Raw genomic sequence first — 22,942 nt, 5'->3', positions numbered from 1 at the left:
ACCGCTAATTTGTATCCAAAATGAGATATTTTTCACTTGTTGTGGTTCAATTTGGGTAATTTTTTACAAGTTCTGGGCAATTTTTGGATTACCTGAGTGAATTTTGGGTTAATTTTGGGCAAAAAATGACAATTTTGGGTCAATTTTGATCAATTACCAGATCAATTTAGACAAAATATTGTAAAATCTTGGCAAATTTTGACAATTCTTTACCAAAAGCGGGTGTTTTCTTAATGAAACAGGGTGAAATCGGGAAAATTTTGGCTAAACTTGACAATTTTTTGACAATTTTGGGCTAATATGTCAATAATTTGGGTCAAATCTAATAGTTTCGGGTTAAAATTATTTCAATTTTGTGTCTAAAAGCAAAAATTGTGGTCAAAATTTACTACATATAGTTAGTTATTGGTTAATTTCAGGCAAATTCTGGATTAAAACCGATTAATTTGTATGAATTTTAGATAAAAACTGAAATATTTTGGTCAAAAATGGGCAAATTTAGGACTAAAGGCTCTAAAATCGGGCACTTTTTAGGTAAAGATTGAAAAAAATTTGGTCTAAATAAGTGAATTTTAGGAATATATGAGCTTAATTTGGCAATTTTAGAGAACAATCTGGGCTTATTTTGGTGAAATTTAGTGGATTTTGGCACCAATACTCAATTATTTAGTCAAAACTGAGGTGAGTTTAGGCAAAAAACACACAATTTCTACACCAAACAGGGCTAAATTCTTCAAAAATCTAATAAAATTTAAAAGTTTTCACTTTATTCCGGACAATTCTTGTGAAAAATTCTGTAAAATTGGCTGATTTTAGGAGGAATTCTCATAAATTCCTGTTAAATTAGGCAGAAAATAGGCAAAATCGGGCTAAAAATCTCATAGAACCAACTTTGTTTAACTCAAAACTATGAAATTTTTGGAAATTGGGGGGCTAAATCGAGGCGTTATAGTGACTGCTGGGGTGTTTGGTTAACAATACAACGTTATTTGTAGCTATCAGAGTGATTTATTAACTTTTAGATACAGTAAAAGGTACACTATGCATGTATAATGAAGCAAAACAACGTTAAACTAGGCTTATTTGCACGTGGGTCAATTTGTTTTTGCAATACTATGGGTTTGGAGGATGATAAGTTCGACAATTTAGATGATAAATCAAAAGTTAAGATGTATAGGACACGCTAAGGTTAAGTTACGGACAATAAATGCGAGCTAGATTAATGAATATTGATGTATGATTTCGTATATAGGACTAGGGGGGATAGTACAGTTCGTTATGCTAACAGTATTAAAGATTTGGTTAAGTTGAACACAATTATTTAGTCTAAAAGTAACATTAATGTGACCGGTCTTGTCGAATTTTGTGCGGGGGGGAGTACAAATACGTCTTTTTATGATACACAATTATGTACTCACGTGTGCGCTTAAAAAACCAACCTACAGTGTCAAAATCTGGGTCTGAGAAGCAAAGAACCGGTGCTCAAAGTTATTAAATCAGTGGACTGTTCTTTTGTGGGGAGAACCCGTCTCTTTTAGTCGGTCGTAATTGAGACGTTCAGAATCTTAGAACATCTCACACAGGTACTGGGATAGCGCGGTATGTGGCCCTACCATAGAACCTGTGTGACCTCTGGGTTTTTGGTTTGGAAAACTAGCCACAAAAAGTCCACCAGGCTCCTAAATGTGTGAGCAACCGACGTTCTTTATTCCTCGTCGCACCAGTTTTTAACTCTGATGTGGTAGGTATTTTATTCGCTTGATCTTAATTACCACACTAGAGCTAAACCTATATTATTGTAGCGACCTTAATAGCGTGCTAGAATAAGTCTCACAATATGCTCACAATGTTCTTTGCTAATTTCCAAATCTATGTGTTATTTGCTAGAAAATAAAATTGGTTAGATACAAAGGTTAATTAGTAAATAGATAAAAATGATAGAGCACAATTGGGGGTTAATTCCTACTTGAAAATATGGTGGGGTATCTAATCTTAATCAAGAAATTGAATCCATCTTACTGCTGGATATGAATAATAATTTAACTCTATTTTTGTTAGAAAATTGGCAGACTTACAATTGCTGCAGATAGTCCCGCTTAGCGGAGAAAATAGTGGTTTCGCTCTTAGAGCAGAGAGAGAAAGAGAGAGAAGAGAATTTTTTGGTCAGATTTTTAGCGTCTTACTTTCGCGCTGGTTGAGTTTTGGTCTGATTTCCTTCAGCAGCAAAATCTAGTCTCGTGCGTGTTTATAATTGAGTCAACACGACTAAAAAATCACAAGACCTATGACTAGCTCCGAATCAATTCCTAGGTCATTCGTGGAGCCGACTACTACTCGTCTTTAGTCATATATTCGTTTCAGAATTGGTGCTGAAGAGCGGCCTGGATAGCTTCAGTATCCTTCACGTATTACGCGTATTAATAGCGGTGGTGAATCAGCCGGTATGGACCGCTGCATAGTGTATTAAATAATACACAGCAGTATTTGGCTATGAATAATGTATTCATTCACTCAACGAAATTCACGCAGCATAGCTCTCTCTTAATATTCCGTCAGTTTAGACTAAGTCTAAAGTGTTCACAAAGTCGACAGTTAAATAATTATACTCTCTGTAGTATCGGTAATTGCGGCGGCAATTATCCAATTAGCAATACTACAGTCTCAGAGCTTTCCAGCACTGAACCAGCACATTTCAAAAGTAAAAATTTATTTCAATTCTGAAACATTGTATCTTCAGAATAATTTAAGTTTCTTTTTTTTGCAGTATCTCTTCATTTTGATTATAATGAGGTCATAATGTTCGCTCAGGCTAAACTTATCGTGTATAGTCTGAAAATACTCAGAGGCAGTGGGTACGACAAGCTACGCAAATTGATTGTCACAAGCACTCACACGGACGTTTGAATCGCATATAAAGCAAATCTTGTTGGCGGGAGATTAGCTGAACATATTTTTTCATGACGCAAATTGTAATCAAAAATCTGACTGACCAGTGTAAATGTGACATGAACAGAGTACTGGCCATCTCAAAAAAGAATATCTTTAGACTGATTCAGCGCTGATTTGCTCTGCCACCAACCTCCGGGAAGCTGACTGTTTTCCCGCCTAAAAGGAGAGAAGTAGAATAGCTATGATTGGTACTCAAATAGATGACCAGTTCAATCATTTTTTCAACAATCAATAATTAACTGGAACTTTGTACCTTCCAGTTTTTTATGCTTAACCATTTAGAGAGCAGTTTTGATTACAAAGTAATCCTTTATATTAAAACTTGGGCCCAGAAACGTGGAACATATTCTTCTTTTATCCCAAGCTCACATGGTTTTTTTGTATGATCATTTTTTTTAACAAAAAATATTTTGGATCTATTCTTTTTCCCCTACAGTATTTTTTATAATCCCCAATTACAATTTTTATATTGCCATATAGCACGTTATTATGTAGAAATAGCAAATTCACCCAGGGGTTTTTAAAGTTATATGCTCCCTAAGCTGGGGGAACGAAACAAAAAAAATCAAATAATTTATGAGTTGGTGTTTTAAGAAACATGGGAATTCAAACAGAATTAAACAAGAAATTGTTTACACTAAAGAAGAAAAGGACTTGATTTTCAAAATAAAAGTAACACTAATTATCTTTTAATTTCCTTTCTGCTCAAAAAACAAAGGTTATATATTCCTAATCCAACACGTTTCGATTTCGCTAACAATAAGGAAAAAACAAAACCATTTTGTTGACAGTTTTCACAATCAAAACAAAAAGCTGAGAATTGCCCGATTCCATCATTCTGAGGGTCGCCGATTGAATTCCATCATTCATCAATCTTTACTAAAAAGACAATTGATAATTGCTTGAGGGTGTTTTGGCTCATTTTTCTGTGCTTAAAACATCCAATTGTTGGCAAACCTCTTTTTTACGGGATCATAAAAAATTTATCAATGGACTATTACTGTTTCATACATACTTTTTCAGTGGGGTTAGACTGTGTTATTGAAATTCGATACGATCGTTAGAAAAATGTAACTTTGGTTGTTTGAGATTCTGATGTAGGATGAAAACAAATTTAAGAAACTTTCCAGCTAGAAAAAAGAAATTTGTGCCTCCCAGTACGTTATGCATTACCAGGTATCGTTACAAACAACACTTTCAAGTCCACTTCTGCACACAATTTAGCACAGTTGTGACATTTATCACCAATGTGTCATTAGCAAATAGATTAAACATACTTGTAACAAAATGGAACAAAAAAATTTCTAAAGTTCAGAGTTAAAAATGTTTGAAACTCAAAGTTCTGGACAACCACGAGCTTTGATCGGAGTTTCTTAGCATTCTCTCAGATTAAAGTTATTGATTTTTACGGCGGTTTTTTTAAATATGGATGGAAAACGACAGAAAGTGCCACAGAACACTTTCAATTTCACAACATCCGACTTCAGAGATAGCGAGAAAAAATATCCTAACAACGATTTGCGAATCGAAGATCTTCCACGGGTCTCGTTTATCGGGAACCTCGTCAACTTCTCATTAACTTTACCCAAATACTTGAAGGTCAACAAGTTTGACCTTTTGAACCAAACTCTTACGAACAAAGATTTGATGATCAAACTGGTCAAGGAGAAAGACAAAGATGTTGTTATTAACTGGGATGTGTCAAAATTGGACCCTGGAAAACGATTTTATCCCAAACTATTCGCTCCAAAAGAAGAGTTCAAAACAAAGGTTGAGAAATCTTTGGATATTTTTGCGTCTGAAATTCAGAAAATAGAATGAGAAAAGCGCGATGAGTCTTTGTGAGAAAGATGCTGATGTAAAGTAAGAAAAGCGCCAAATGCACTGGAAACTGCTTACGAGTGAGTTCAATTTTTGCAGGAATTGCAAAAAAAATTATGAAATTATTCAAAGAGTGATCTTAAAAAGTGCAAAAAATTCTGCAAGTTTTCAACTGAAATTGAGCTGACCTTTTAATTTGTTTCTGCTTCTAGCGCACTGCTATAGTATCCGACAGTTTTAGCTTCGTTTTCTTAAAATGACGCATTGATTATGCGCCGATTTCTCGACCCGGGTTCCAAGCTGACGTTGACCGTTTTCAATGACGTCAAAGAAAACTTAAACTGGAGTAAAGACTGCACAGCGTATGCTGGAAGTATTGACCAAATTGCATTACCATCACAATTAGAAGCTATTGAGTATGGCTCGCTTTCAAATACAGATAAATTCCGAGCCAACAAAATTGCAATCACTTCTGATCTTCGAGTTGTTGCAGAGGGAACTGTTTTCTTTTCCTCATTAGAAATATGACCCTCTGTAATGTATATTTATGCACCTCTCCAGTTTAGAACACCGAATAAAAGCAAACGACAAAATGTCTGCCAGGAATCTTATGAAGCTAAAGGAGACTTTCAAAATTGGATCGAGCTTGAGTCTGGCAGCAAAAAGTTAGGCTGAGTTAAGGTCCAGCAGCACAAAATTGGGTAGAGGAAAAGTCGAGATAGGTGCAACCACTAAAGCTCCAGTCATAGTTCTTCCATGGATGCCTATTTGAGACGTGCACGATCTTTTCATACCCATTTTTCGTCGGGCATAGTTTTCTCATAGGTGCAGACCTAACTCTGTGTTGATACGCTCGCTTTCAAATGTAAGGAAGCTTTCTGTTTTTTCCTTATATTAAATGCTGAACAAAAAAAACAAAACGGTTCAGAAAACATTTGAATTTTTTATTGCTTTCATTAGAAAAAATTGCGTGTCTTTCTCAACTCATGCTAAAATTGATCTTAATTCTCTCGTGTTTACATCTTAGCAAATATTACAAACCATAATTAGTGCGAAAGAATGCATGAACTTGTTAACATATATTGAGCCATGAAAACCAATTTTTTGTGCACTGATGAAAGGAAACAGTTCAATGTCAAAGTTTGAACTGAACAGCAGCCATTTGGATTCTTGGAATTCGGGTCGATGTCGTGAATTGCGATGGAACAACAAACCAACTTATGCTTGGTCGATTTGTGAGTTATGCTTTATGCATCAGTATGAAATTTTAAGGAATTTACTACTTTCTCACTCCAAAAGTTAGGAAAAAGACATTTTAAAGAAAATGCATCTTTACTTTACTTGTCCACACTTTACGTTACCTTACCACTGTTGAATTGCCCCAGTCAAAATCGGACGGTTATCTTGCATGATCTTGCAAGAATTTTGCCATGTATTTCCAGATAACCGTCCGATTTGCAGGAGTCTTGCAATAAGATTTTGAAAGAAGCGCTGGAAACCTGTCTGACTACATGGTCCTGTTTAGTTTCTTTGAAGACTAAAGAATATGATTGGACGGGTTACATGACAATTTACCCGATGCCATTTTACCCTACGACGTTTTACCCAACCTGCCATTTTATCCAACGCCATTTTACCCAATGCCATTTTACCCAATACCAACTTAAGTTCAAATCATGCCCAGGAGCGAAACTCTAAAACCTGATATCATTTTAATAATTGCTCCAAGGTGGAACAAAAAGCGTAAGCGAATTTTGATTTGAAATTTTCCCTCCCATATGAAGCATGTTTTTGTTATAGAACGTTAAATGTAGGTGATTGTATCAAGTCACACAGTGGTCTCCATTTCAGAATTGAAAAGCTCTTCAATACTTAGACTCACCTACTTTATTAGTTGCAATCTACTTAAAATTGCAAGAAAAATGTGAGAAAATCCTGTAGAACGAAAGACAAAGTTTCACAAATGTGTGAAGGCACAATTAATGCTCCCACTCGAATGAGAAGGTGCTACTGGAAAGATTTCGATGAAGTTCCTGATAGTTTACCAAATAAGGCAGATGTTGCAGTACGATTTGAAGAGAAAGAAATCCGAGTTGGGAAGTTGTGTTTTTCAGATATTGAAGAGTTAGCAACAATTTTTTCCTGTATTGCCCCCCAAGGGCCCCCAGTACGCTGTGCTCTCTCACTTACACAAAATGTTCCCTTACATAGGTTATCATTGATTGCTCTCAAACGAAGTTTGTAGCAATTATATTAGTCGTGTTGGTCTTTTGTAATGAGATTTTTCGCTTGACTGATTTTTTGTCTGACCCGTTTGAATTTTCGTCCTTAAAAACGGGATAAACAGGTAGCGCCCAGCGGGCATTAAGTTTCATTAGAGGCGCTTATCTGCGATTAGTAGTCCTTCAATTGCTTAAAGTGGTGAAGCTACAGGGAAGGCCATAGTTTAAGGCTGAGAAGTCATTTTTAGGTGTTTTGAGCCCAAAATGTTGTTTCAATTTTTCGTGCTGTTCCGTCATTTCTCAAACTTTTTGTTGGACCAGTCTAAAATTGACAATTGTTAAAGTTGATAAAGGGGTCTTTTGCAAGACATAAGTACTTTTTATGAGAACTTTAAGAGCTATATGTTTTGGTACTCCAAATAAAAACGCACAAATTTATACTAAACTTCACAATTTTTTTCAGGTTTTCTTGACAAATTTTGTCAATGTTTGAGTTTTGTCAGCCCTAAAAAACAAGAAACCTCCTCTAGGTTTTAATAATAGGTTACTGGATAGCTTCTAGTAGTAATGGATTAGTTTTCAACAATTTAACATAACGAATTTTAGCATTTTTTGACAAAACTTGTCAATTTGTTTGACATTTTTTTGTCATTATATAAATTTTTTCAGCCCCAGGGACCAGAAAACTTCACTTTGGGTTTGATAGTAAATTAGTGAACATTTTTAATTGGCCAGGGAATAGCTTTCATTTTTTTAATATCACATATTTCATCAAAACTTTTTTTTAAGTCTTGCAACTTTTTTCAGGGTTTTTTGAAAGTTCTTGACAATTGTTAAATTTCTCTATCCTCGAGAGCTAAGGACCCTCCTCTAGGGTTTGATAATAAGTTCCAGCATAGTTTTTAGATGTAATTGAAGGTATTTTGAGATTTAAACATCACGATATTTAGCATTCTTTTTGCTTTTTTTATTTTTTTTTTCATATTTATTGTCATTATTCATCTTTTTGAAGCCACAGGGGCTAGAAAACTTTCTTTAGGGTTTGGTAACAGGTTACTGGGAAGTTTTTTTTGGCCGTGGATTGGTTTTCAACTTTTTAATAGCACAATTTTTAGCAATTTTTTTTGTCATTTTTTATGTTTCTCCTGCCTCACTAGCCAAGAATTCTCCTCTAGGGTTTGATAATAGCCTATTGCATAGTTTCCAGATGTAGTGGAATGTTTTTCGAGATTTTAATTTCACGAATTTAAGCAATTTAATAAAAAATACTTAAGTTTTAAGCAATTATAAGTTTTTTCAATATTTCTGATTTTTTTTTTTGCTTTTTCCGGCACCAGGGACCCAGGGTACTCTTCCAAGATTTGATAATGAGCTGCTGCTTAGTTTCTAGCGATAAAGGAGTGGTCATCAATATTTTTTGACTAAATTTTTTGAAAATTATTATTATGTTTCAAGTTTATGGATCTTTATGAGCCAGTGAAACTATTTAAGGCTTAAATAGGGATAATACATAGTCTCTTGAGACAATGAAAAAATCTTTCTGAAGATTATAATATCACGATTTATAGCAAGACTTTGTTAAAATTTGCAATTAATTTTAATATTTTTGTAAATTTTTTCCTTTGAGTTTTTCGATCATTACTGGCCAACGAAACTTTTTAAGTCTGGCAGATGGGTTACATGACAGAACTCCAAAAGACCAAAAATGGTTTTGAACTTTTCTGCACTGCGATACCTGAAAACTTTTTTGCATCTTTCAGCTTTTTTTTCTATAATGTTGAAGTACTAAGAAGGCTAGAAAACTAGAAGTTGCAATCTCATCATGGAAGTTGCAATCTCATCAAAACTAGAAGTTGCAATCTCATCTGTTCGCCGGTCGTTTGAGAGCAATTCACCCGACGCTAGTTCGTTATGTTTATTGAGATAGGTGGTCTTGCGGTTGACCAAAATTCCAGATTCGTCCACACTTAACAAACTATATATTTCAACGCTGGCGAGTTTTAAGTGCAACTTATTAATGACAATTAACGCTAAAATGATCGCAACGACACTGATAGTTCGTCAAAAATGGGAACGTCGCTGATTAGGCCCGCCCTGTGAATGTAAAACTCTTGAAGTCTTTGAAGTAAAACTCACGGATATAAAAGGACATCCAAAAGCAAAAACTCAAAGACAATTTAATTCTCTCCAAAACGTTTTTATTCATTATGGCTTTTCGGTTAACTTAGCCAAAAAATGTAAACAAAATATTGACTAGAGTAGTCACAATGACTTAAAAGTGGATTGAAGGCAGTATTTGATATTTGTTCATTGTTTAATTAGTAAGTTAAAGTTACCCTAATAATCATTATCACTTACCTTAAAAGGTCAGGTTAAAACAAAGCTGTTTTTAAGGTGACTTGCAGGCATCTTCCAGATATTTTTACTTTTCATTTTATAGTAAACTGTGAAAATTTTTTGGGTAGGTTTAGGTAATTTTACCTCAGCTGTTCAGACGTTTTTCAGGTAAGTTTATCGTATGCTCAGGTGAAAATCAGGGTAGTGTCCCCTTAAATTTTCAAGTGCTCTTTGGTAAATATCAGGTAAGTTAAGGTAGAATCAGTAAAGCAAAACCACCTGAGGGTTCAGGTAAATTAAGGTGTTTTTTCAGGTAAATTTAGCTGATGTTTATTTAGTGTAAACTTAACTTGAATACCGAGACTACAAACAAGAAAATACTTGAAAAAACACAAGGAAACTAGCTTATTTTCTAACTTTTGTTAGCTCAAAATTATTTTGTATAGATTAATGCTCTAGATGTATGCTAAATACTTCAAGTGTATAATTGATGTCGAGGAAAAACCACTCAGAAAGAAACGCACCATTATATTAAAACTATCATTGGTAATTTTTCCAATTGCTTATCAAAAGTTAATTCACATACGCTTCTAATGCAGTAACTGAGGACCGAATCACTACTTCAGGCTTTCAAAATATAATTTCAATTTAGTTGACTAGGGCCCTATGAGCACATGCAATTTTTTGACGGGTTAGAAGTTTCCAAGAAAAGTTGATTTTCAGCACATGTTCTCGTAAGACCATATCTCTTACGTATAGTTCAACTGTTATTCCTTCAGTTGTTCCAAGAAAAATACATGTTTCACGAAACATTCCTTTACATTGACTGCCACAACAATATCTCCACAGTTTGTTAAACCATTAGAGGAATGATTTTTCGGTGTGCTCAATATTTCCGCAGAGACATGAATGCAACTAAGAATCACAAATTTCTCTAAAATTCAAGCTATTCATCTGTGATCATAGACAATTGTTCTGCAAATGACTCCAAAAAACAATTGTTGTGTAAATAAAGTGCTCACAACATCAGAGAAGGGCCTTCTTTAAGCATTTATTTTACCAAAAAGATATATTCACTCTAATTATTACAAATGTCTGAGAAAAGTTCTTTACTTCTGGAAACTTTGTTAGAGAAGCGCCGTTAGCAAGGAAAATATGCTAAAAAACTGTGGAAACGGTGCAAAACATTAGTAGCTGAAAATGTGGAAAATAAAAGGAAAAGCTGAAATTTTTAAATTTCCATTGTGTGTTTGTAAGAAATGCGCTGAACAATCAATAGAAACCAGCAAACATGTCTTTTTACATCAAAACCAGCAAACATCTTCTCACATCCGCTGACACATACCACAATTTTTGAAGTAGACAAGGAGTCAATTTTCTGTAAACCGACTTGTGAAATTGAGCTCGGATAGTGAATGCTAAGAATATTATGGTAAGTTAAGGTAAGTTTAGGTAATGCAAAGCTACCTGAACGTTTTTGATAAGTTGAGGTGTTTTTTCAGTCAATTTAGATGAAGTTTATTCAGTGCAAACTTACCTTGAATACTGAGACTACAAAAATAAAAATTTCTTAAAAAACACTTTGCAACTAGCGTATTTTTTAAATTTTTCTTCGCTCAAATATGTTACGTATGGATTAGTGTTCTCAATATATACTAATTACTTCAGGCGTAGGGATGAAGTTGACAAAAAAACCGCTCACGAAGAAAAGCGCCATTAAATTAAAACTATAATTGGTAATTTTTCCAATTGCTTATTAAAAGTTAATTCACATACGCTTCTAATGCAGTAACTGAGGACCGAATTAGTACGTCAGGCTATCAAAATATCTTTTCAATTTAGTTGACTCGGGCCCTATGATATGAGCACAAGCAATTTTTTGACAGGTTAGAATTTTCCACAAAAAAGTTGATTTTCAGCCAAGGTTCTCGTAAGACAATATCTCTTACGTATAGTTAAACTTTTTTTCTTTCAGTTGTTCCAGGAGGATTAATTGTTTCACGGAACATTCGTTTACTTTGACTACTACGCCAATATCTCCACAGTTTGTTAAACCATAAGAGGAATGATTTTTCGGTGTGCTCAATATTTCCGCAGAGACATGAATGCAACTAAGAATCACAAATTTCACTAAAATTCAAGCCATTCATCTGTGATCATAGACAATTGTTCTGCAAATGACTCCGAAAAACAATTGTTGTGTAAATAAAGTGCTCACAACATCAGAGAAGGGCCTTCTTTAAGCATTTATTTTACCAAAAAGATATATTCACTCTAATTATTACAAATGTCTGAGAAAGGTTCTTTACTTCTAGAAACTTTGTTAGAGAAGCGCCGTTAGCAAGGAAAATATGCTAAAAAACTGTGGAAACGGTGCAAAACATTAGTAGCTGAAAATGTGGAAAATAAAAGGAAAAGCTGAAATTTTTGAGTTTCCATTGTGTGTTTGTAAGAAATGCGCTGAACAATCAATAGAAACCAGCAAACATGTCTTTTTACATCAAAACCAGCAAACATCTTCTCACATCCGCTGACACATACCACAATTTTTGAAGTAGACAAGGAGTCGATTTTCTGTAAACGGACTTGTGAAATTGAGCTCGGATAGTGAATGCTAAGAATATTATGGTAAGTTAAGGTAAGTTTAGGTAATGCAAAGCTACCTGAACGTTTTTGATAAGCTAAGGTGTTTTTTCAGTCAACTTAGTTGAAGTTTGTTCAGTGTAAACTTACCTTGAATACTGAGACTACAAAAATAAAAATTTCTTAAAAAACACTTTGCAACTAGCGTGTTTTTTAAATTTTTCTTCGCTCAAATATGTTACGTATAGATAACTGTTCTCAATATATACTAATTACTTCAAGCGTAGAGATGAAGTTGACAAAAAAACCGCTCAGGAAGAAAACACCATTATATTAAAACTATAATTGGTAATTTTTCCAATTGCTTATTAAAAGTTAATTCACATACGCTTCTAATGCAGTAACTGAGGACCGAATTAGTACTTCAGGCTATCAAAATATCGTTTCAATTTAGTTGACTCGGGCCCTATGAGCTCAAGCAATTTTTTTTGACAGGTTAGAACTTCCCAAAAAAAGTTGATTTTCAGCCAACGGAACATTCATTTACTTTGACTACTACGCCAATATCTCCACAGTTTGTTAAACCATAAGAGGAATGATTTTTCGGTGTGCTGAATATTTCCGCAGAGACATGAATGCAACTAAGAATCACAAATTTCACTAAAATTCAAGCCATTCATCTGTGATCGTAACCAATTGTTCTGCAAATGACTCCGAAAAACAATTGTTGTATAAATAATGTGCTCACAACATCAGAGAAGGGCCTCCTTTAAGTATTTATTTTACCAAAAAGATATATTCACTCTAACTATTACAATTGTCTGAGAAAGTTCTTTACTTCTGGAAACTTTGTTAGAGAAGCGCCGTTAGCAAGGAAAATATGCCAAAAACTGTGGAAATTGTGCAAAACATTAATAGCTGAAAGTGTGGAAAATAAAGGGAAAAGCTGAAATTTTTAAATTTTCATTATGTGTTTGTAAGAAATGCGCTGAACAATCAATAGAAACCAGCAAACATGTCTTTTTACATCAAAACCAGCAAACTTCTTCTCACATCTGCTGACACATACCAAAATTTTTGAAGTAGACAAGGAGTCGACTTTCTGTAAACCGACTTGTGAAATTGAGCTCGGAAAGTGAATGCTAAGATTATTATGGTAAGTTAAGGTAAGTTTAGGTAATGCAAAGCTACCTGAACGTTTTTGATAAGTTGAGGTGTTTTTTCAGTCAACTTAGCTGAAGTTTATTCAGTGTAAACTTACCTTGAATACTGAGACTACAAAAATAAAAATTTCTTAAAAAACACTTTGCAACTAGCGTATTTTTTTAATTTTTCTTCGCTCAAATATGTTACGTATGGATTAGTGTTCTCAATATATACTAAATACTTCAAGCGTAGGGATGAAGTTGACAAAAAAACCGCTCCGGAAGAAAAGCACCATTATATTAAAACTATCATTGGCAACTTTTCCAATTGCTTATTAAAAGTTAATTCACATACGCTTCTAATGCAGTAAGTGAGGACCGAATTAGTACTTCAGGCTATCAAAATATCGTTTCAATTTAGTTAACTTGGGCCCTATGAGCTCAAGCAATTTTTTTGACAGGTTAGAAGTTTCCAAAAAAAGTTGATATTCAGCCAAGGTTCCCGTAAGACAATATCTCTTACGTATAGTTAAATTTTTTCTTTCAGTTGTTCCAGGAGGATTAATTGTTTCACGGAGCATTCGTTTACTTTGAATACTAAGCCAATATCTCCACAGTTTGTTAAACTTTAGGAGGAATGCTTTTGCGGTGTGCTCAATATTTGCACAGAGACACGAATGCAACTAAGATGCACAATTTTCTATAAAATTCAAGCTATTCACCTCTGATCTTAGACAATCTTTTTGCAACTGACTCCGAATACAAGTGTTGTATAAATAAAGTGCTCCTGCAACATCAGAGAAGGACCTTCTTTAAATCTTTATAATGCCAAAGCAAATGTCTTTTTACATCAAAAGCAGCAAACATCTTCTCCCATTCGCTGACACATAGCACAATTGAAGTAAACGAGGAGTCAATTTTCTGTAGAACGGGTTGTAAATCTGAGCTCGCATAGGTAATCTTATAAAAGTATTATGGTAAGTGAAGGTAAGTTTAGGTTAGGCAAAACTACCTGAACGTTTCTCATAATTTAAGGTCTTTTTTCAGGTTGCTTAGCCAAAGTTTTTTTTAGTATTTACTTACCATGAAAACTGAGACTACAAATATGACAACTTTTTAAAAACACAATACAACTAGCGTATTTTTTTAATAATTTTGTTTGCTCAAATATATTATGTATAGATTAGTGTTCTCAATATATGCTAATTACTTCAAGCGTAGAAATGGCGCCATAATAATAAAATTATCATTGGTAATTTTTCCGATTGCTAATTGAAATTTCATTCGCATATGCTTTTGATCAACTACCTTAGAACCGAATTCCTACCTCAGACTTTAAATTTATGTTTCAATTTATTCGACTCGGGCCCTATGAGCACAAGCAATTTTATTGGCAAGTTAGAAGTTTCCCAAGAAAGGTTGTTTTTCAGCCTGGATTTTTGTAATACCTTATCTTTTAGGTATAGGGCAACTGTTACTCCTTGAGTCGTTCCAGGAGGATTGAATGTTTCACGAAACACTCCTTTACTTTGCTTGCCACGACTTTATATATCTTCACAGTTTGGTTAATCCTAGGATAAATGTTTTTCCAAAGTGCTCATTTTTTGCATTTAGACACAAATGCAACTAAGACTCTATTTATTTGTATAAATAAATTGCCCACAACATCAGAGAAGGACCTTCATTGTTTCTTTATATTACAAAAAAGAAAAATATGTTCACTCTTAGTATTACAAATGACTGAAAAAAGGTGACTAAATTCTGGAAATTTTGTTAGTGAAGCACCGTAAGCAGAGAAAGTGTACTAGAAAATGGTCAAAAGTGTGCAGAACATTAGTAGCTGAAATTGTTTAAAAAAGTATGGAAAAGCTTAAATTTCTTAATTTCCTTTGTGTGTTTGTAAGAAATGCGCTGAACAATGAATAGAAACCAGCAAACATGTCTTTTTACTACAAAAGCAGCAAACATCTTCACAAATTCGCTGACACGTAGCACATTTGAAGTAGATGAGGAGGCGATTTTTCTGTAGACTGGGTTGTGAAACGGCTCGGCTAGTAAATGTTGTGTAGGTTTTAAACTGCTTAAAATAAGCGATGAAAGTTTGCAAATTGTGTAGGGAATGTGATAAAACTATGCAGGAGAAGAGGTGAAATTATCAACTAATTATGATTAAAAACGCTAAAAAATGTTAGGACAGCCGCAAAAAATTGTTTGACAGCCGCTAAAAATGTGTTTTCAGCAAAAAGATTTTGCATATTTATCCATTTAATGCGTTGGTTAGTGCTGTTAACAATTGTTAACAATAACTTTGACAATTTGTTTCAAAATTTGTTGAAAATTCAGCTCATCAAGCGGATTGTAAACGAATAATCCGCTGAAAAGAAAAAACTTTAGTGTCTATCTGCAATTTTTCACATAGTTTTCAAAGGAAATCAAAGCCGGCGATATATTAAGAACTATATTCATGACTCATAGGTCCATTACAATCAATATAAATCGACCACAGCTAAAAATGGGACTACAAAACCCTAAGTAATATTTTTTGTTTTCGACGTTCAATATTTATTGTTTTTTAATTGCTCTTGAACGAAGTTCATAGCAATTATTGTAAACGTGTGTGTCTTTTTTATGCAAATTTTTCGCTTGACAAATTTGCTTGACAATTTTGTTTATTTATGTTCATTTCACATTATATCTTGAAACATGGTAAAAGTGTGTGTGTGTGTGTGTGTGTGTGTGTGTGTGTGTGTGTGTGTGTGTGTGCGCGTTTGATTGAGTTTGCGCGTGCGTGTGTGTGTGTGTGTGTGTGTTTCGGTGAATATATGAGCAGTCCTAGAACCAACCAGAAAGTAGAGTGACATATACTCTACCTTTCCCCCTTATGATCAGCCGGGCAAAATCTTCCGTTTTGTCACTAGTTCCATTTTCGGTTCTTTCGTTTGTTCTTTTCTTGTCCAAAATTTGGGTGCGCATCCGGGGCTTTAGGTCTCTCGGGGAACAAAGACTTATTTTTCAAATAAAATGAACCTTAAGAATTTGCGAATGTAAACTAAATGATTAAACTTTTCACGCATTTGCTAATTGGTTCAGTCTTGATGGTGATGACAATCAACACAGAGGAAAAGCAACGTCAAACGAGTCATTTCCGAACAGATATGAGAAACAGAACAGAGCACACCTGATCATTATCTCAAAGACTTCGATTTTTAATAAACTGCATTTAGGTGCATATAGCATTTCTGTTACATTACTAAATTACTTGCAGAATTATGAATAGATTTTCTATTGTTCTATAATCGTTTTCAAAACTGAATAAACTTTAAAAAGAATTTGGCCCTGGATATTTTTTCTTTGTTTCTCTATACGCATACAGCTATTCATTTTTGCACAATTACTAATAATGAGAATTCAAAAATTCTGAGAGGTTTCCTTCAAGTAGTAAAAAATATTTTCCTGGCTAACGAACATTTGACGTAATATATTTTGATGGTGATGTCTCACCTCTTAGTTCTTTCCACGATAAGATGCAAGACCGAAATTATATATAATACTTTTTTATAAATGCTCTAAAGCCTCTGCATTGCGGTTTCCAAAGTAGCTCAGTTTGAACGTTCATAAAACCTTCAACTGTCTTCAAAAAGACTAAAATGACAAACAGACCGCAAATAGTGCTCCAAAACGTGTGGACAGATATAAAAAATATCAACGAGTTGTTATTGAAAGGCTACAGGAGAAACCATTAGCTATTTGTCTCACTGAAACTTGGTTGAAGGTTTTCACAACACAGAAGCGCTGACATCATCACAAAGCCAAAAGAAGTGGAGGTCAGAGAGATTCAGATTTTCAAGCGATTTTCTAGCAATCACTGTCAAAATTATTTAATTATTTACAATTAAAGTTCCTTTATTTACATTATTCAATGATAACCGTCAATAAGGATAACCTTTACAAAAAGGAACCATAAGCAAAAAAATGTCAAATTCAGTGACTTTAACTTAATAATTTTGCTGAACAGCTTCAACGCAATTGATGAATTAAGTTATGAAATGAAACTGCCTTCAATTATTGAACCAGAATCAAGTCACGCGTAAAATAAATCTATGCAAATTAGCCAGGATGTTTTTGTTTGTAGTTTTGAAGCAAATTCCAAATACCTGAAAATATGCACTTAAAAATGTTGCTCTGTCTTGCTGTAGTTTGCGGGAAAATTTGAGGCAACAAAAAAGCCTCGAGAATTTTTATATATATATATATATATATATATATATATATATATATATATATATATATATTATATACTGTGTTGTAAATTTTGTGTGTAAGAATACAAATTCGCGCGCTCAAAGAACGCGACTTCAAAATTGGTGGGTCGAATTGATAGTTGAAAATAGAGAAAACATAGAATCTCTCGTTAATTTGAAACCTCGTTGCATAACAGATACTTAATGATTTTGATAATAGCAGTTCCGTGAAACTATACATTTTGTGACGCTTAAATTTTACATAAAACACTTATTAATTTTGTAATCTTTGTACAATTATTAGAAAAAATACTGGTTGCAAGTAATCTGAAACTCGATGGTATCTCCTTTTCCGAAGATGCGCTTGCCCCTCAATCATCAATTGTTTACCCTCTACAATTGAAAAAAGTACATGCATGTCTTAAATAACAAATGTCTGCGGTCCCAGATTCCACTCTTCCAGATTTTCTCTTATACAGTGTGTGGATTTAAATCTGCAATTTTATAGTTCAACCAAGGTGACGTAACTCTGCTCAAGTCTTTTTGAAAATGTGAATCTCAACGAAACCGCTTCGCGCTTCTCAGTTAATGCCAGATTATTCTGCACACTTCATCAGATTCCTGTAACCTGAACACAATGTACAATCGGAACCCTAAATTCTCTGATTCGTGATGAAAAAAGTCTGAGCTTCAACAAAGAATGTTTCGGATAATGAGAAAAAAGTATCATTCTGAGCACACATTTTTTTGCGTTTGCATGAGTTGGATGTGCAATCTAAATTTTTGATTCAGGTCTAAACTCAGACCAGTTATGCGGTTCTCTCAATTTACAGAAACAAGAGTGTCAACCAAGTTTCGCTATATGCCGCTCTCATTTCAACCTAGATGAAAAGAATGTGTCATTTCAGTCAAATTGTTCACCTTCCACATCGGACTTGGTGTAGTGCAGTTAATTTACACGCTTTGAGTGATTTGAAGTCAGTTGTAAAACCGCTTAAAAGATTTTTGCAATGAAAAGATTTCATCATTAAATTATTATATTTTACTAAAAACTCTCCTGATAATTTTTTGGTAAATTTTTTTCCCTTGTTTGGTCGTTGTTTTCTGGAACATTTTTAAGGCACGATCACGAAGCGTTATATCTATTACAGAAACTGATACTTCAAAATGAATAAAAAAATGTCAGGAATTGAAAAAAGTAGGTTTCTGCTAGCCAAAAAAAACGTTCCTTTTTTCCAAACCAATTCAAAATTCGTCTGTCAGGTGTAATTATCCGTTATTTCTATTATTGAACTTCTTTTTTTGATCAAAGGATGTTGGATTAATTTGCCATTTCTTTTCAGGAACCAAGGTGCGCGTAGGAATTAAGGGCAGTTATGGTGATCTTTGTTCCGACCCCTCTTGAGGGGGGAGGAACTACATACTCAATTAGTTTTTTTTGTTCAGAAAATCTTGACCGATTTTTCAATGGATTTTTTTCAATATCTTTTTTACAGGGTGTTATCGAGGTTTGAAGTTTTGTGAATAATAGACGGATTTCCGTTGTTTTTATTCACCTTTTACGGAATTCTGCCTAAAATTTCGTCAATTTTGCTAAAATTGTAAAAATTGTTAACAATAGTACTGTTGATTTTATTTTAGAAACAAAAAAGTATTGTTGACTTATTTGATTTATTTTTTCTGGCTAAAATTTTGGCTAAGATTTTCAAAATTAGGCCTTTTTCATCAAAAATTGCTCGAAAAAATCTTTTTAGTTCACTTTGATTCAATTTGCCGAAAGTACACACACCAAAACAACAAGCACAATCTGTGTAATCTACAAAAAAGCTAGTTTTATTTCCACTTTCCTTTAGTGTAGTCTAAAATCAAAAATTTGCCGTTTTTGCTAACTTTATGATTATCAAAAACGCAGCTTTCATTTTTGATCTTTTAACTAACAAATTATCTAGATCTAAAGCATTCAAAACAATTCAGTGTTAAAAATGGACGAAAAACAATAGCAGGGCTGGTTTTCGTCCAATATTGGACTGTTAAAATCGAAAAAAAATTTCGCATTGTAATCAGTCGGTCTTTTAAAAAAAATTCGAGCTTTTTTATGTTATTTTAAGAACAGAACAATTCGAATCAAAACTCAATGTTGATAGGTCAAATGGCTTCCTATGCAGCTCTGAATTAATCTATCCATCTTCTTTACTGGAAAGATTATGGTCGTTTTGACTTTTAAAAATGTTTGCTTTTTAAATAAACAATGGCTTATTGAATTTTGCCACAATTTCTTTTAATTTGGTCAACTTGTAGCTTAGTGTCATCAAAGAAAGACTGCTTCTTCATTATGTTCTTTCTATTCGAATAAATTTTAATCTTTTTGAGGTATTAAGTGTTAAATTACTGTTTTCTGGCTTTGGTGTTACAAAAATTTACATTTTTTTTGTTTTTTACCATTGGCCCCTCTACACGTTTTTTTATCCAGTTTGTTTCACATTATCACATTATTTACATATCACAAATTACATTACTGGCTTAAAAAAGGCAAAATTAGACATATAAACGTCTTGAAAAGCATAGATTATGGTTTTAACTGCTTCGACACCCCTTTCTAGAAGAATTTTTATTCTATTTTTCTACAAATGCTTTTAACTGTCGGTTTTACTTTTCTTAGTCGGATGAAATTACCTGGATAATTACAGGTCTTATTGGAATTTCATGAAGAAAAAATGCGTCTGTGTTCTGTATTGACAAGATAGCTGATGGCTTTCATGTTTTCAAACAGGTGTTTTCAAAAATACAAAAAACTCATTTTAACGCTGTTTAACTTCGCATTTTTTGTTCTTTTTGTCTATTTGTTACATAGTCGCGTTAACTACACGTCACATATGAGACTTTTGTTGTTGATGGAAGGTGCAAGTGTAAAAAATATAATGGTTTTCAAAGAATTCGTTTTGAATTTACTGGCTTCGAAACGGGTTTTTCGCACGAAAGGTTTTTGATTTTTCAAACAAATTTTGACCCCCCTCCCCTTGACCTTCATTTTGCGTGATTTAAAATTCTTTCTCAATCAAAATTTGAAGAGCTGAATTCAAGTGGAGGCAGTTCACTACTAAACTTCAAAACAAAAATGGTGTAATTTGTTTCCTTTACGATTTATCAGTGACTATAATACTGTATAATAACCTTTAATGAGGTCATTTGAAGCCCCTGCATACTTTTAGTTACACCCCCCCCCCCCCGAATGAATCAGGCTGCAATATGTTGGAGCTGCCACTACTCATTCGAGAGCAGTTCTTCCGATGTTATGTTTATAAGTTGATATTACAACACATACATTACAAGCACCTTGCTACTACCCTTGCACCTCTGATGATGAGCTTTCTTCAATCTCTAATAGGAAAACTCTGAAATGCAAATAAATCCTTGGTTTTCTTGAAGAAAATTCATGATACTAGAAAAATCCCGTTTCATTGTTTCTAGTGGCTAACTGATTGGTCTGTTGTAATTGGTATCACGTTTTGAAAAAAAAATTTCAATTGATTATAAGGGAAGGTATATGTTGATTAGAATTCAGAGTTCTTTTGGGAAAAACGAATTTTCCGTTTCTTTTTTTTTGTTTTTTGCAAACCACTTTTTTGAGAATGAGTTTTATTTTGGAAACTCATATATTGGAGTTTTGGTACAAGTTTAACTGTTTAAAGCAGTTGCAAAATACATTTTGATGCTCTATTGTTCATACCAGCCATATACAATACAATTTGTGTTCAACCAGAGGTGAATGAAGTTATATACACAGTAAGAAGAGAGTTTGAGTTTATAAAACTGAGTTTGGGAATTTTTTGTTAAAACTGAAAGTTCTATCTAACTGTAGTAAAAGACTTCCTCTGCCTCAGATGCACTCTGCCATTTCAAGCATCGTGGAGGACTTCTGCTGGCTGAACTTGACGTATAAAAATGAAAATATATCGTTTCCTTGGCTAGCCTCGTGGGAATTGTGTCAAAGGCTTGTGATATTTTCTTCAGGTAAGCATGATAAAATTTTAAAAAACAAAAAAAAATCGAATTGCAAAATTTTAAAATTTCAATGGGCGTGGGTGGGATTCGAACCCACTCGTGTTGAAGTTCTGGTTCCTCTAGGTGCTAGTTCAGTGCACTAGGTTGACTTATATAGTTGTAAGTTTTTAGTTTCCAAGCTTCGTTCTATAATGTTCAAGTCGTCGCAAATTTAAAATGGAGATCGTCGAACTGATTTGGATAGTTTCGAACCGAAGCGCCCAATTCTGATGCTGTATTAGCGGACCGCGCTACGTGGCATGTTCAATGCTACAAATATTCAGCGTTCCTTTCAACTATAACAACTCTCCGATTGATGCAATTCTATCTGGGGCTTAGATCGCTGGCTAAGTTTTCGGATAATTCTGTTTCGAAGTTGAATAAGATTAAGCAGATGATAGAAACGGTTATTATTGATAAAGAGAGGGAGAAATATAAGAAAGCGTTGTTTCTGACTTGAAAAAACTTTAAAATAAAATTGACAAAACTAAGAAATTGTTGTATAAATGTGCTACGCTAACGTAAACCATAAAACCACGCGCAGCACAATACTAATAGTCTTTGTTTGTTTTTGAACTGACAGATGTTTTCGTTTTAAATCAGTGGAGTGTTGAGGACAACAGTAAGATTATAAGAAAGTTGAAATGAAAGGCATCAAAAGAAGGCGCAACAGTTGGTCATTAATTACGCATAAAGACAATAATGACAGTTGTGATCTGTTCAGCCCGGAATTGACTAGGCGAGCGGCTGGCTGAACAGATAAAAAGAAAAGAAAGAGATGGACAGAAAATGAAAAAGACTGCGTTGTATTTGGCCCCGAATTGACCAGGCGAGCAGCTGGCCGAATACTCTTAACACGTCTGAATGTTCTGTTGCTTTTCATATTGTTAATATAGCGGAAAACAATTAATTAAAATAAGGAATGCTGGAGGCAACTGAGCTGGACTCGAACCCCGGTCGGAGAAAACAAACGTTTGTTCTTTCGTTAATAATCTACGCTTTGTTGACCACTGCGCCCTTTTCCTCTTCTTTAGTACGATAGAAACTAGATGCAGTTGATTGGAAGGTAGAAACGCCTCAAGAAAATAAATAAAAAGTTGCTGGAGTAGGCCTCGAACCGTAGTTGCGTGTGCTTTATTAAACCGTTCTTGTGTTCTTCGCAACTGTGCCATTCGACCACTACATTTGGCTATCCGACTGCCAGTGTTTCATTTGCATTATTTGTCTCTCTGTTTTTCAGTTTGTAGTTGTTCTCGGTTTTTTCCCAGTTTTCTTAGTTTTCCTTTTTGTGCTCTCAGTTCCTGCTTTTCTTCAGAAATTGAGCCCATTTCTGTTTTTCTTTGAAAAACTATGATCTTTGATATTGAATTTCCGGGATTAAACTTGAATTGATGCTCTATTGTTTATACCAAAGTGATTGAAAATAACTTGCTTTCAATTCCTAATGAAAAACTGTATGTGTTTAGTAAATTATCAATAAGCGAAACGTTGACATTCAAAAAAAAACCATTAACGTTGGTAATGGCTCATGAGCCGTTTACGATATTTGTTCAAAAATTTTATATTAATCAAAAAGCTTGAAATCAATTGAATGTGTTAATGA

The 22,942-nt window shown here is 34.0% G+C and overlaps 1 protein-coding gene across 5 annotated transcripts in view; it reads left to right on the top strand.

Moving 5' to 3' along the window:
• Positions 1-16,344, top strand: part of LOC142339816 (uncharacterized) — a 62,739-nt gene extending 46,395 nt beyond the window's left edge. For 4 of the 5 annotated variants that reach the window (XM_075390107.1, XM_075390106.1, XM_075390105.1 and 1 more), the window contains 5 exons: positions 4,405-4,719; positions 5,071-5,265; positions 5,912-6,027; positions 6,712-6,894; positions 16,148-16,344. In XM_075390107.1, the coding sequence (XP_075246222.1) occupies positions 4,405-4,719; positions 5,071-5,265; positions 5,912-6,027; positions 6,712-6,894; positions 16,148-16,334 (996 nt within the window). In that variant the 3' untranslated portion in view covers positions 16,335-16,344. The remainder of the gene's footprint in view (positions 1-4,404; positions 4,720-5,070; positions 5,266-5,911; positions 6,028-6,711; positions 6,895-16,147) is intronic. The other variant, XM_075390109.1, reaches the window with a different exon arrangement.
• Positions 16,345-22,942: the final 6,598 nt, after the last annotated feature.

The sequence above is a fragment of the Convolutriloba macropyga genome, chromosome 5, assembly GCF_964194025.1.
Source record: "Convolutriloba macropyga chromosome 5, txConMacr16.3, whole genome shotgun sequence".
In the NCBI taxonomy this organism is placed as follows: Eukaryota; Metazoa; Xenacoelomorpha; order Acoela; family Convolutidae; genus Convolutriloba; species Convolutriloba macropyga.
This window is presented reverse-complemented; position numbering and strand designations above follow the sequence as displayed.